The sequence below is a fragment of the Hipposideros armiger genome, unplaced genomic scaffold (genome assembly GCF_001890085.2).
Source record: "Hipposideros armiger isolate ML-2016 unplaced genomic scaffold, ASM189008v1 scaffold_275, whole genome shotgun sequence".
In the NCBI taxonomy this organism is placed as follows: domain Eukaryota; kingdom Metazoa; phylum Chordata; class Mammalia; order Chiroptera; family Hipposideridae; genus Hipposideros; species Hipposideros armiger.
In genome coordinates this window covers 477,085-491,733 of record NW_017731625.1, presented here as the reverse complement: position 1 = coordinate 491,733, position 14,649 = coordinate 477,085, and the positions used below count along the sequence as shown (strand labels likewise).

Here is a 14,649-nt window from a genome sequence, read left to right as displayed (position 1 = left end):
CCCTGGGACCTCACTAGTGCGCAAGTGCGAGCTCTTCAACATTCTAACAGGCACCATGATAGCGCAAAATCGCGAATCTTCAATGCATATGTAAAGAAATATACGGTAACCCGAATTTACCACACTCGCAAAATCGCACACAGCCGAGCATACACCCAGCAGCGCTGCTGATGCCTGAACGGTATGTGGAATGAAGTGGGCAGGCATCGGGAGGCCACTATGGCACGGGGCAAGCACTATGGGCAGTCTATCTGAAGTGTACCTGGCGTATAAGACGACCCCCCACTTGGAGGCATATTTTTCAGGGCCAAAAAATCGTCTTATACGCCGGCAAATACGGTACTCCTGAGTTCCCAGAGGCCTGTGCCCAGGTCCCAGGGGCTTTGCAGTCGGGGAGGGAGGGCTTGGCTAATCCACTCTGCAGCTTAGAAAGTGGGGTGGTGGGCTAGCCCAGGAGACAGGGCAGTGGACCAGCCCAGAGAGGGGAGGGTGGTGGGCTAGCATAAGGCTGTAGGCTAGCACTAGGATGGGAGGGCTGCTACCTGCTGACAGGTTTGCTCCCCTCTTCCAGGCCTACTCTCCTCTTCTTTTCACTTGACCCTCTCGACCTCTGCACTTGAGTCCTCCTTCCCCCAGAAGCCCCCAGTCTTAGCTCAGCCTATCTGGTACCTTCCTGGTTAAGGGCGGAGAAAGCCCCATTCAAACCTCTCTCCCTGGCAGTGGAATCCCAAGTTTACCATCTGTGCCATCCCCACCTGTCCTGCTCACATGGGTGCCCAGTCTGGCATTCAGCAAGCACTCAACGAACAACAGTGAGGGCTGACAGGCCACATCTCAGCCCAAGGGGTACGCTTATACCCTTTAGAGGTGGGCAAACGGAGGTTGCAAGATGTGACCCAACAGAGGAAGGTCCAGCTTCGAGTAATGGGCCAGCTTGCCTGCCCCTGGGCCTGGATGATACCTTGTACTTCTGGACATTCTAGAACCATCTCTGGCCACACTTGGCCCCTCCCTGGCCCTTCCCAGGCTGCAAAATCCCCATCGAATTGGAAATGAGGACCTTAAACTCTCCACCCACCCAATTTCATTTTCAGCCCAAGAGGAAGAGAGAAAAAAGCAACACCAGTGTTAGCACACCAGCTTGGTGAGGCTGCCACAGTGCCCTGCCCCACAGGACAGATTTAGGATCTGCCTGGGGGGGAAGGGGATAATTAAGGAATCCTGGTTCTGAGGCAGGCAGGCGGGGCCTGGACGGATGTTTATAGAAGGAGGGGGCTGGGAGAGCACAGAGAGGTACTGACAGAGGATGGAAGGCGTAGGAGGCCCTGGGGGTGATAAGGAAGGGTGGGGAGGCTGTCAGAGAAACAGCAGAAGGGTGGGATATAGGCAGGACCCCTACCACACTTTCAGCACCTGAGAATTCCAGAATTTGGGTGGAAGCTTTCACTTTGTGACCCTCTGTCTGGAGTAAAGTAGGTGGGGGTCTGACAGATTCTCAGTCTCAAAGACCTCCCTGATTACAGAGGGGGAGGGTCCAAGAAGATGGCAAGGAAGAGAGAGCCTTAGAGCTGGGTTTTGAGGGATGCATAGGAGTTTGTTGCCTCCTGCCCTTCAGGGGCACATGGCTTGATGAAAGAGGCAGGGCTGGACACAGATCCTCACAGCCCTATGTGGCTAGGGGCTAGTCTGGGGCTCCCAGCCTCACCCACATGCAGGGGCAACTCACAGTACTTCCTAAGTACTTCCAGGATACCAAGTACCTGGTCATGGGTCAAATGGGTGGGCTCCGGGCCTGGAAGCTCTGGGCCCCACATCAGGGGGCTTGGAGGAGTAAGGTCAGGCAGGTGTGGACAGGCCGATAAAGGAAAGGGGAGTCTCTCTGATTACACAAAAGGCAGCAGGCCTGGCTGGGCTGGACGATAACATGAGAGGGCCCCTACCCCAGGAAGGGGTCTGGATTCCTCCACCTCGGCACAAAAGGGGTTAACTAACAAAGGCCAGCTGCCCCCTACCCTTTCATCTCCTTCTTTTCCGGGCCTGGCTGGGCCTGTGTTTACAGAAGCTGCTGGTGAGGGAGGGGCAGGCAGGGGCCCTGGACAAAGCAGCCCTGGTCTGGCCCCTGCAATGACCGAGTAGACCCTGCAGCCCCTGCTGGCCACACCCCTTACTGCCTCTGACCTCAGAGGCCACATGCCTGCTCCAGGCCTCAGTTTCCTTCCCTGAACAGCAGGATTTTAATAACTCCCCTTCACCCAGGGGGCTGTCCAGGGATTACAGGAATGAGCCCCACCCTGTGGTGGGCATTTCCAGGACAGACCCTATGTCTACACCCTGTGGCAGCTCCAAGCTGAGGATGAGGCCTGTGAACAGGGAACTTCTGGGGACCCTCTGGCTGCCCAGTGACCTCTCTGAGCAAGACCCAGACATTTCCTAGTGGGGCCATGGTTGGCATCTGTCACACTCCAGACCAGGGGGAAATGAGGGGAAGGGCTGCAGAGGTGTCCTAGGCCCGGTATATTGTTGGCGCTCAGTAAATGTGGCCCAGCATGCAGTGTGTTTGGGGTGCTGCTAATGGTGGGGACTGTTTGTGACCAATCTTACAGATGGGGGGGACTGAGGCCCCCATGGGAGCAGGGGAGGGGCAGGGACCTGAACCTTGCACCAGCGGGCACAGGACACCAGACCATAGGCCACAAGAGCTGGAAGCCTGTGCGGAGAGTTTCCGTCCTGCCATCCCAGAGCCTACATGCCCACCTGGGAATCCAACCCCACTCCCTAAACAGAGGCCGGCCTCACCCTGTTGTAGGGGATCCAGGGAGCCAGGACTCCATGGTATCCTGGGTCTCAGCAGCAAGGGACAGAGCTTGGACTGTCCGTTCTGAGTGGGACCCCCAACAAGGACTCACAGCTGTGTCTCCCCTCTCAGACCTATAGGGCTGGGCTGTGCCTCGCCCCTCAGACACCTATGGAAGGATGGTGCCTCTTCTCTCAGGCCCCCAGACACTTCTCTAGCCATGGGAAATTCATTGCCACTCTGACATACCTGCCCCAGGCTGCAGCTGACAGGGGCCCCTCCCTTGTGCCCATTTCCCGCAACTTCTGGGCGGGCAGGCCTCACCTCGCTTCTGCATGAAGCTGAACAAGTCATCCAGGAACTCCTTCCTCTTGGGGTCTCCATCCAGTTCATAGAGCTGTAAGGGCAGGGGAGGGGACCCATTAGTTAATGCCAGAGCTTGGGTGCAGGTGCCACATCACCATGGAGGGCCAACCAAAGGGGCTGCCGGCAGGGACAGGCACCAGGGGTCCCTACCCCAGAGTCCAAGCATCTCCCAAGGCCCTACCAGGCCCTACCAAGCAGATGATGAGCCTGCCCCCACTTTCAGATGGGGACAGAGACACTTGGATGAGTCTCCTGGGGGGAGGCGGGTGGGGGGGGCGTTTAAAGCAAAAGAGGTTTATCCTCCCACAGCTGTGGGGCCCGAAATCCAAGATCAAGGTGTCACAGAGCCATGTTCCCTTCGGAGGCTCCAGGGGAGGGTCTTTCAGCCTCTTCCAGCTCCTGGGGGTTCTGGCGTCCCTTGGCTTGTGGCCGCATCACCCTAGTGTCTGCCTCTGTTGTCACATGGCTTCTCCTCTGTGTCTATGTCCAAATTCCCCTCTTCTTATAGTACACCAGTCACTGGATTTAGGGCTACCTCATCTCATCTCAATCTGTAACTAGTGACATCTGCAAAGACCCTATTTCCACATAAGGTCCCATTCACAGGGACCTGGAGTTGGGTCTTGAACATATCATTTTGGGGGATACAATTCACCCCAGACAGACAGTGTCTGCTCATGTCATCACCACCATGATGACAGCAGACGTGTCCTGGCACCATCCAGCATGTTTGTTCCTAAGACATAATCCCATTTTGCAGATGAGAAAACTGAGGCACTAAGGCAGGCGGGGGACCAGAGCCCTTGCAATAATCCATCTTTTGGGTCCAAGAACTTGCCAACACCCAGGGGAGGCCATGTCACCGGGGGCAACCACCTCTCAGCCATCTTGCCCCTCTCCAGGACTCAGTTTCCCCATCTGTGCAATGGAGACAAAATGGGGCAGCCAGGGCTGAGGGAGCCAGGAGCCCAGACATGGGTGGTTGAGGTCTTTGTTTCCTCCATCCTGCCTGGCTAGGCTGGCCGGCTGCATTCCTGCACTGATTTATGGCATTCAGGGAGGCCTGTATTTCCCCCTGCCTGAGGCATGTGGGGCCTGCAAGTGGACCTTCCCGTGGGCGTGCCCACGCCAGGACTCTCTGCCTGGCCTGCTCTCCCTGCCCACATGACACCCCCATGTGTTTCCTCCCCACTCTCCTCCTCCCTGGCCCTCCCATCAGCGGGGATACGTGGATTCACACATGTCTGGGCTCCTGTCCGTCTGCCTCATAGAATGTCAGATATTTTGTCTGCTTTGTTGCCCGTGTCTAGAAGGCAGCCGAGCACACAGCAGTTGTGTGATAAATGCTGCTTAAGTGAACCCTAACTTTCTCAACTGCAATGTGGACCAGGCTGGGCAGAGTGAGGTCACATAGACTGGGGGAATCAGCAGGGTGCCCTAAAGTCTGCCCATTGGAACCTCAGAATGGGACCTAATGTTGAAAAGGGTCTTTGCAGATGTCACTAGCTAAGATGAGGTCACACCGGAATAGGTCGGCCCTAATCCAATGAGCGTACTTATAAGAAGAGGAAAGACAGACACAGAGGTTCTCCAGGTAAAGACGGAGGCAGAGACTGGGGTAATGCAGCCACCAGCCCAGGGACACAGGAGCAGGAAGAGGCAGGAAGGACACTCCCCTGCAGCCCTGGGAGGGAATGCAGCCCTGAAACACCTGGATCTGGGACTCCTGGCTCCAGAATGTCAGAGGATGAACTTCTGCTGTTTTAAGCTGTTCAGTGTGTGGTCACTTGTCACAGCTGCCCCAGGAGACTCATTCAGGAGCCTGTGAAGCTCAGGCTCTCCCTAATGAGGAGGCAACATCTTTGAGATCCTGACCCAGGTGGGTGGGTGGGGTCCACCCAGCCCCACGAGACCTCAGTGCCCCGCCTATGTCAGTTTCCCCATCTTTCAAGGACAGCGCGCAATATGCACAAACAGCTTCACCCTTGGCACCTGGAACCAAAATGACCCCTATATTCCAGGTGGGGAAACTGAGGCTCAGGATGGAGGCCAGCTGCCTGGTGACCCCTTGGCAGAGGTGGCTGGCTCAGCAGGGGGCTGTTAACTCCCAGGCCAAATGGTGGGCAGACCCCTGTGGGGCTGGGGCATTGAAAGAGGCCATAAAGGGGATGTGCGATGGAGGAGGCAGCTTAAATGGCCGTTGCTATTGCCGTGGGCAGCCGACAACAAAGCCAGGCAGTAAAGGCTGCCCCCAGCTTTATGGGGCTCTGGCCCCAAGTTCCGCATCCCTGCAGTGTGTCCTGCCCTGGCTGGGTCTGCCCGCCAGGCTCCAGGGATGGGGGAGCTTGAGACGGTGTCAAGACTTCCCATGACAGTGTCCAGGCCCCCCTTGTGGGCCAGTGGGCCCAGCTGCCTGTCTGCGAAAGGCTCTAGAGTCACACAGCTGGGCCACAAAACTTCACATGCCACGCCCTGGCCTCGGTCCCGCCTGACCGGTCCTCTGGCTGGAACCCTGCCCCTCTCACTGTGGACCAGGAGGTGCTGAAATCGGCCACCTGCCATACCCAGGGCCACAAACCTGGGCTGGAGACTGGACCAGCCCTCCGGAAACCCTCCCTGGGGCTGAGGGCTGAGATAAGGGCCCCAGTCTACCCCCGCCTGATTTCCCTGGGGCCAAGTGCAGGGAGCTCTGAGGACAGTCTCACTCTGGCACCTGCAGCTCCCAAGAGCACACAGACCTGCCAGCCCCTCTCTGTCTCACCTCTTGCCTGCCTGACAACCTGCAGCTTCTCAAATGTGCCAGGTGGTCCCACCTCCTGCCTTTGCCCTGGCAGTTCCTCCTGCCTATCCCAGCTGGTTTCCACCTTCACCCAGGTCTCCATGCAGCAAGTGTAGCAAGCCCCCATCCTCCAATATTACGACCTCAGCCCCATCGCAGCAGCACACTCTGCCCTCACTCGGAACATGTACACTGATAAGGGCGGTTTCCTTGCTCATGCCCGTTCTCGCCCTCCCTGGTCCTTGCATCACCTGATCCACGTGGATTCACAGCCTGGTCTGGTCCTGTCTGTCTGCCCCAGCCAATTCTGTCTGTTTTGTCCCCAGTGTCTAGAATTTGGCGCCTACAAGATCTCAATAAATGGACTTGGGTTCCTCAGTACCACGTGGGGACAGTTCATTCATCCTTTCCCAAGTCCTGAGCCAGGGTCATACTGGGCAAGCTGCATCCCAGTGTTTGGCACTGCTGGGTTAACTTCCTGCCCTGTGACCCCGTGCCCATCCTGCCCTCCCCAGGTCTCAGTTTATTCAGCTTGAAATGGGAGCAAAACCACGAGGAGGTAGACATGACAGTTTGGGGTGGAGGCACCCACGGAGCTCCCTAAGTGCACAGCGAGGTCACCAGGACACGCCCACCCCTGTCCCACCTCTCTGCCTGCTATGGCTGCAGTGGGGCTTGTACCCGATGATGGTGTCTATCCACAAATTACAAAGGCTGTGCAGACCATGTGTCCATCTCCCCCTCCCTAGCACCACCCACTTCACAGAAGGGGAAATTGAGGCTCAGAGCGGGTGGGGCCAAGCCCCTCACCAGCAGCCAGAGGGGCTTTTCATGGCAGTTTGAGCACGACCCTCTACCATGGCTTCCAGTACCCCCCACCACTCCCTGCCCTCACCTCTTTCCGCTCCAGCCCCTTGGGTCTTGCTGAGCAAAACAAGCACCCTCTCTCTTGCCTCAGGTCCTTTGCACTGGCGTTCCCTCTCCTGGAATGCAGTTCCCCAGATGTCTGCACAGTCCCTCCTTCCCACCCAAATGTCACCGTCTCACGGAGCCCCCCCAACCCCGGCCCCTTGTCACTCTCTGGCCCTTTCATCTGATGTTTCTTTCTGAGCACTTTGCAAAGGGCTCATGCCACACGTGGATTTTCCAGTAGACACTCAATTACGTTTGGCAGGTGAATGAACAAAATCCCCCTCACTCTGGACCCAGCCTGCAGGAGGGGGGCGGAAGTGCTGAAGACCCACTGAGGGAATGCTCCCCCCCAGGAAGGGCAACTGTCAGCAACTAAGGAGGAAGCTGATAAAGCCAGGAAGTTTCAGGGCTCAGGTAGGGGCAGAGGAGGGGCGGGAGGAAAGTGGGGTAACCACCCCTACCCCAAAGGCATGGTGGGCAAACAGGAAATTCTTGTTTGTGGCCAAACAGTGACTGATGCTGGTTACACTGCTGACCAGGCCCAGTTGACCCCTGAAGTTGAGGGGCTCCTTTGGAGCTAGGGAGCTCACCCCTTGTATGGGACCCCCTCCCTAGCCTGCCAGCCTGGAAGATTGGAGGAAAGGCCACTGTGGCCACTAGCAAATCCACAAACTGACATGTTGGGGGACACTGCCAGAGCCGAGCACACAGGAGGACACATCCCCAGGCACCAGTGAGCACGGTGAAGGTCACATTGCCAGAAGGCTCTGCCTGGGCAACGAGGCACCAGTTCCCAGCCACCAAGGGGCAGGGGTGGTGTCAGGCCTTGAGGGGCCCAGGCTATAAAGAAACCGCCCACAGGCCCCCAGAGAACCTTTGCCCCCTTAACGGTGTCTGCTCAAGCCCCCTCCCGCCACCCAGGTATGTTCCAAAGTCCACGGGGCCCCACCTCTGGACGAGGCCACTGGGCCAGTAGGGGAACCCCGGAAGTGAGGCCACTGTCCTCAGAAGGCAGAGAGGGTCCAAACCAGGAAAGACTGAGAAACTGCCTAGTACCCAGAGTTTGGGGACCGGTGAGCCCTGAGCCACTGAGAAGGCAAACACAGATAATGGCAGAGAGATGGTGAGGATGGGAAAAGCTTATTAAAAAAAGCGTATTTTTGTACTGTCCAATACAGCTTACAGGAAACCACAGAAGCGGGTCTTTCTCCCCTGCCAGAAATGGGCTTGCGAACGCTCAGCTAGATGGGAACAAGCCTGACGGCAGCACCTGTGTGCCTGATGGGTCCTTCTCAGGGATTCCTGGGCCGCTAAGGGTCAGAGGGGAAGAACAGATACCATTGCAGGGCGGGAACCAGGGGACCATGCGGGAACCTTGGTCAGCTCAAAGGGAGTCTGTGAGGGAGGAGGTCTTGTCAGTGAATGAATGATGGAGCCTATAAGCTGGGTTGGGTGTGGCCCAGGGGCTTCAGTGCGTAATCTCACCTACTTTCCCCGAATCTCTGAACAAAATATTTATGAAGGAGAAATTCACATAACATAGAATTCACCATTCTAAAATAAACAATTCAGTGCCATTTAGTACATTCACCATGTTGTGCAACCACCACCTCTACCTAATTCCAGGACATTCCATCACCGCCTCCCCTCCCCAGCCCCTGGCAACCACGAACCCACGTCCTGTCTGTGATATGCCTGTTCTAGACATTTCACATAAATGGAATCACACACTATGTGGCCTTGTGTGTCTGGCTTCTCTCACTGAGCACCATGTGTTCAAGGTCCATCCACGTTGAGGTGAGTGTCAGTTGCCTCCCTCCTTTTCATGGCCGAGTGACACTCCCATGTGTGGATGGGCTACATACACTGTGTTTATCTATTACCTGCTGATGGACATTGGGGCTGTTTCTACCTTTTGGTCATGCTATTCTTGTGTGTATAGTATAATCTCCCCTATTCTAGCACCTTTTGGGTTTGGGACAAGAATTGAATCATTGTAACTCCTATAAGCAACGTGAAACTAGAGTGAAACAAGGCAGAGAAGGCAGCTATCCCCCAGTTCCCATAAAACACCCAAGAGCAACCAGAACAGATGACACTTCCTCCTTGCAGCCTCCCAGGGGCGGAAGGTCCGAGGGGCTTTACATCAAAATCAGGCAGTGTCTCCCCCTGCTCAAAAGCTGACTGTGGCTCCCTACTGCTCTCAGGATAAAGCCCAAACTTCCAGCCTGCCAGGCCCCAAGCCGGCTAGCCCTTTATGTCTCCACCTTGTCTGTTCCCATAGCTCACTCTGTTCTAGTGACAACAGCCTTCTCACTGCTCCTCATACCCAGTCCTGTCCCAGGTCCTTTCCACTTGCTGGTCTTTCCACCCAGAATCCCCGTCATCCAACCTTAGCCTGTAGCTCTGACCCCCAAACTGGGGCAGTGCCTCCATGAACACGCTAGCGTCTGTCAGGGTCACATGACAGTGATTATTTGGGGATGGTTTCTTCCCATCTTTCTCCCCACCTTGATGAGAGGCCCCCGAGGGTAGAATCAGGGTCTATAGATGCCAGGCACAGACCCTACTATACAGTAGGCACCCACTAATGAAGGAAGGGGTAGTGAGGGTACACCTGAGCTCTCGCACCCTCGGCCTTGCCTTCTGATGTCCCCCTCCCGACAGCTCCCCGCCTGCCCACTGATAAAACCCCTCCTCACACTATCAGGCACTGGTGAGGGCCCTTGCTGCCTGCCCAAGATGACTCAGCATTCACAGCCGTTGCTGGGGCCCCAGGTGGGCCAGGAGCAGCGTCCCTGGGGGCCTCCCAGCCTCCCCCATTCACAGAAATGCTCTCGGCTGCCGGAGAGAGGGAGTGGGTGGGGAGGTACCCCAGTCTCCCCACAGCCCTCTCAGCTCACTCCAGGCTTGGGGAAACTGACCAGGTCTCATGCCAACCACCTGCTAAGTGCTTGTTCAGTCCTTTTCCACATGCACAGGGCGGGAGGACACCACCCATAGATGGCAAAGCTGAGCCTTGAGGCCAGGTCTCACCTTCTCCCCACACAGACCCTAGAGCAGGGACAAACAGACAAACAAACAGATGAATAAATGAAGTCAGAATGGGGCTCTGTGGGGCTGTGGGAGGAGGTCAGTTGGGGCATAAGGACCCAGAACCTGGAACCCTCCCTGCCCACACTCTGGGCCTCAGTTTACCCATCATAGAGGTGCAGGGGCAACACGATGAGGAAGCCATTGCTGCAGCCTCCCTCCCAGCTCCAAAGGCAGCAGGACCCTGGCCTTCAGAAGGCCGACCCAGGTGGGCATCTGGGGGTTTTGAATTTGAAGGTTTCTTTTTTTGCCTGTTCCGGAAACTCCCAGGACACAACACAGAGGAGGTGCAGACCGAGTGAGAGCTGCCAGCCCACAGGATTTTGACCAGGACAGTCCATTCTGCAGCCATTATTAGGCACCCTCTGTATGTCAGACCTGTGCTGGACGCAGGGGACAGAGTGTTCCTGAGAGAGACCCAGATGCCCCTCAGGGCCCGGCCAGCAGGGTAGATGGTGAGGGAGTGGGAGGCTCATTGGAGGCCAGCATCACTCCTGAAGGATGGAGTAGGGCAGGGTCACTCGCTACCAGCATACTGTAGGGGCTTAATCAATGTCTGTGGAACCTCAGGCCCTTCCCAGGAGTCATCCTCCTGTGCACCTGACCCTGGGGGCACCCTCACCGGCAGCCAGGCGGCCCTTTCGTTTCCCATCAGTGCTCCAGGTGGGGCCTCCTCCACGCAGATGTGGCAGGGGCCCTGCCGGGTGTGCAGGAAATTGGGGAAGTGATTCTGGGCAGGGCAGAAACATCTGTCTGCTCGGACACCCTCCTGAACCCCCCAACAGGCCATGTGTCCCCTCTCTGAAAAGACAACACCCCCACTGATGACACAGATATTAATAAAAAGCTCCAGAAACAAGTCACAGAACTACATCTTTCTGGATTTCCAGATCGCAATGTTTGGAGGCCTTTCATGTGACCAGGGCCATCTGTAAAGTGAGCGGGGGGTACACCCAGGCATCCAGGTGGGGACAAGAAACTCATGGGAAGGAGGGTGTGGAGGGAGGAGGGTCTGGCACCAGGAAGAACTACCTTGGTGGCAGGTCAAGGCTGGTTGCCCACTAGCCCCATGCCACAGTGGAAAAACTGAGGCCCAAGGGACATGAGCAGGCCCGCATTGAGGATACACTCAGGATAGGGATTAACAGAGACACTTCTAAGAAGTGATGCAGAGGAGAAAGGCAGTTGTCCCATGCCATCATGCAAATGGCACACAAATCCAGGTGGCCTGGCTCTGAGCTGACCACTATCCACATGGGACCCCATTTCACAGACAGGGAAGCAGAGGCTATGAGAAAACCACAGAGCTCAGCTGAAACCCAGACCGAGCCCCTTAGTACCTCTGTAATGACTGCAGGGGCACCAGCCTCATCAGCCCCACCGGGCACTCGGGGACATCAGGAAAATGCTTCAGGGTCAGAAAGCCCCAAACTCAGAATCTCCTCTTTCTCCCCAGCAATTACTAATCATTCCATGCTGCCCTCAGGGTACTTCCCATGGGTCCCGGGCCCCTACAACCCCAACATGATAGTCTCCTGCTCCTGCCTGGCCTGCTCATGGTTGCCTCACGTCCAAGACCGCCACCCAGGGCCTGGCACCTGGGAATTAAAATTCCTGCCCTGGGTTTCCCTACAGATGAGCCTGGAATGTGCTGGAAGGGACTTTCCTAGTGTTTAGAGCTGTTCGGAAAGTTCTACCTGGCTGGGGAGTGAGGTCCCGTCACTCCCAGCCCAGGTTCTCTGAACGGAAATATGGCCAGTGCCAGCAGCTTCAGGAAGCGGGATGCTAGGGGACAGATCACCACCCCTGCCCTGGCTGAGCTGACCAGGTCCCCCCTATCACTGGGCAGCGACAGACGGAGCAGGAAGGAAGGGGGCTGCTTCCCACTTCCCACCCAAGAGGAAGGGGTCCCAGTGGGTTCAGCCCGGAGGCCCCACCAGGCACACCCACTAGAGCAGCAGTTCTCAACCTGTGGGTCACGACCCCTTTGGGGGTCGAACAACCCTTTCACAGGGGTCACCTAAGACCATCGGAAAACAAAAAGATATTTACATCATAACAGTAGTAAAATTACAGTTATAGAGTAGCAACAAAAATAATTTTATGGTTGGGGGTCACCACAACATGAGGAACTGTATTAAGGGGTCGCAGCATTAGGAAGGTTGAGAACCGCTGCACTAGAGCCTCTACCAGACCCCAGGCCAAAGGCAGAACAACAGGAACCACGGCTTGGTGGCAGCTAGCAGCCTCAGGGTGCCACTCAATTCTATCTCCTGACTGTGGGGGCCTGGGGCGGAGGGGGCGGGCCTCAGGAATTCTTGCAGGGAAAATGGAGGTGAGACAAGATGTCAGCTGGGTAGCCCCAGCAGGCACACAGCTGGTGACCATCAAGCCCTGCCTCTCCACCAGGACACCTGGTAAATAGTAATGAACAACGATGACAATGAAATGCCAATAGCCAGTGATCTGCACCCCATCTCGGCCAGGCTCTACCCTGCATGGTGATGGCAAAGAAATGAATAACCTAGAGGAAACTTCAGGCCCCAGTTCCCCTCCAAGAACTGGGCACCCATCAATGAGCGTGTGTACTGGCTACAGGGGATGGGGAGGGGGCAGGTAGGCCCAAGGCTGGGCAGGGAGCCATCAGGGACAGGGCAGCTGCTAGGGCAGGCAGAGGGTGGCACTGTGCCCATGCACACCCATCCACGGGTCACTGGCCACCCAGAGGCCCTGGGAAAGTGGCAGTTGAGGAGGAATTATAAGGTGCGGAGGAGGTGGTGGGGGAGGTGGGGGACAGGGAGAGGGAGAAAGTAGAGATACAGAAAGGGAAAGAGTGACAGAGAGATGGGGGAGAAAGAGCAAAACCAGGAGATTCCAAGAACAGACAGATGCAGCCAGGTTCTAGTCCCTTGCCTGTCCCCTGGCCTCCCAACCGCCATCAGAGGAACCTGCCCAGCCTGTGTCCCAGGGAAGAATTCATGGAGCTGGTCACAGAAGGGGGTTAAATGAAGTACAGAAGGAAGCAGTGGCTTGCCCCCGCCTGGTCAGAAGCAGGGAGGCCCCTCGGTGTTGGGGGTCAGGGCCCTGGCAGGGTGCCCCCCTGGGTGGGGGGCCTCACAAGCCCAGAAGATCCACATTATAGTGATGGGCTCAGGCCTATGTGGGGTGAGGGTTTGGGAGCATAGCCTAACAGGGCAGAGGCTGGGGTGGCCCTCGGAGACCCCTCATGGGGCAGAAAGCGAATGTGAGTGCACCGGGGCCCACAGCCACTCCAGCCTGGACAGAGATGCCAGACAAATTCCCACGACACTAACAAGTCTCACACACACACCCTCAGACAATCCCACCCGGGCAGAAACCCCCAGACCCCAGGCCCCATTCCAGACACACAACCTCCCACCCAAACCTCCACGTGGCCATGGACACATATTGGCTGGCACACCCAACTAGATGACACCTCCCCACAGACCCACCTGATATGCCCACCCTAATGTGGTCTCCCAGGGCACACATGGACACACCCATCCATCCAGACATAGACACACAAACAGACACACCCTTGCTCACTGGCTCGCAGATAATGGCCCCAGACAGCCTGCCCTTGGCCGCCACACCTGCCCAACCCATTGGGCCCCACACCCCCACCACAACGCTGCCAACAGGACAGCAGCCCTTCCGTCTGCCTTCTTCCCAGATGCATCCCTGGTGCCCCGAATGGGGGCTGGTACACAGTAGGCGTTCCATACATGCTTGTGGAAGGAACCAGCTCAGACACGTGCACACAGGTGCACAGCCTGGCCTTCTGCCTGAACCCGGTTCCACAACCTCATGGGCGGGACAGTCAGGGTCCTCTTGCCCCAAACCAATCCCCAAAGCAGAGTCGGTGGCCAGTGGGGATCAAGGTTGCCTACATTGTGTGCCTGGCGGGCCCTGGGCTCCCTGAAAGTGCCCAGCATGGCCAAGCCCCGAGTCAGGGACCCAAACCTTCCTCAGGTTTTGAATTATTTCCTGGGGTGGCTGGAACAAAGCACCAAACACAGATTCATTCTCACAGTTCTGGAGCCAGAGATCATGGTGTCGCAGGGCCCCACGCCCTCCTCAGACCCCAGGGGAGGGTCCTTCCTGCCTGTCCCAGATTCTGGGGGCTCCAGTCATCCCTGGGCTTATGGTGCCCTCACCTTGATCTCTGCCTTTGTCTTCACATGGCCATCCCCCTGCATGTCTGTGTGTGTCTCCTCTTCTTATAAGGACACCTGTCATTGGATCTGGTGCCCACTCTACTCCAGTGTGACCTCATCTTAACTAATGACATCTGCAAAGATCCTATTTCAACATAAGGTCCCCTTCTGAGGCTCCAGGTGGGCATGAGTTTTGGAGAGATATCATTTATCCTCCCGACAGGTTTCTTCCTGGAATGTGGGTTTTTACCTATTGCTTTTCCATCGTTGGGAGGACGGGGTGTATCCCAGAGGCCACAGGGCCTACAGGGGTGGCAGACAGTGCTGACTCTGAGCCCTCCCTACTGCCCACCCCTTGGCGCCCACGAGATCCCCGCCAGCCCTGACTGCAGGGCAAGGCCTCATCCAGAGCTAGAGCTTTCAATAGGCAGATTGGTTACCATTTAACCCCATGACCTCCAATTGTCCTCTGGCCGCATGCGGCCAGGCAGGCAGAGAAGGGGCGGTCTGAGCCCCGCCCCTGCGCG

The 14,649-nt window shown here is 56.7% G+C and overlaps 1 protein-coding gene across 8 annotated transcripts in view; it reads right to left on the bottom strand.

Annotated features, from left to right (window-relative positions):
* Window positions 1-14,649, bottom strand: part of ARID3A (AT-rich interaction domain 3A) — a 38,192-nt gene that overhangs the window by 11,048 nt on the left and 12,495 nt on the right. For all 8 annotated transcript variants that reach the window (XM_019657478.1, XM_019657480.1, XM_019657479.1 and 5 more), the window contains one exon: window positions 3,119-3,191. In XM_019657478.1, the coding sequence (XP_019513023.1) occupies window positions 3,119-3,191 (73 nt within the window). The remainder of the gene's footprint in view (window positions 1-3,118; window positions 3,192-14,649) is intronic.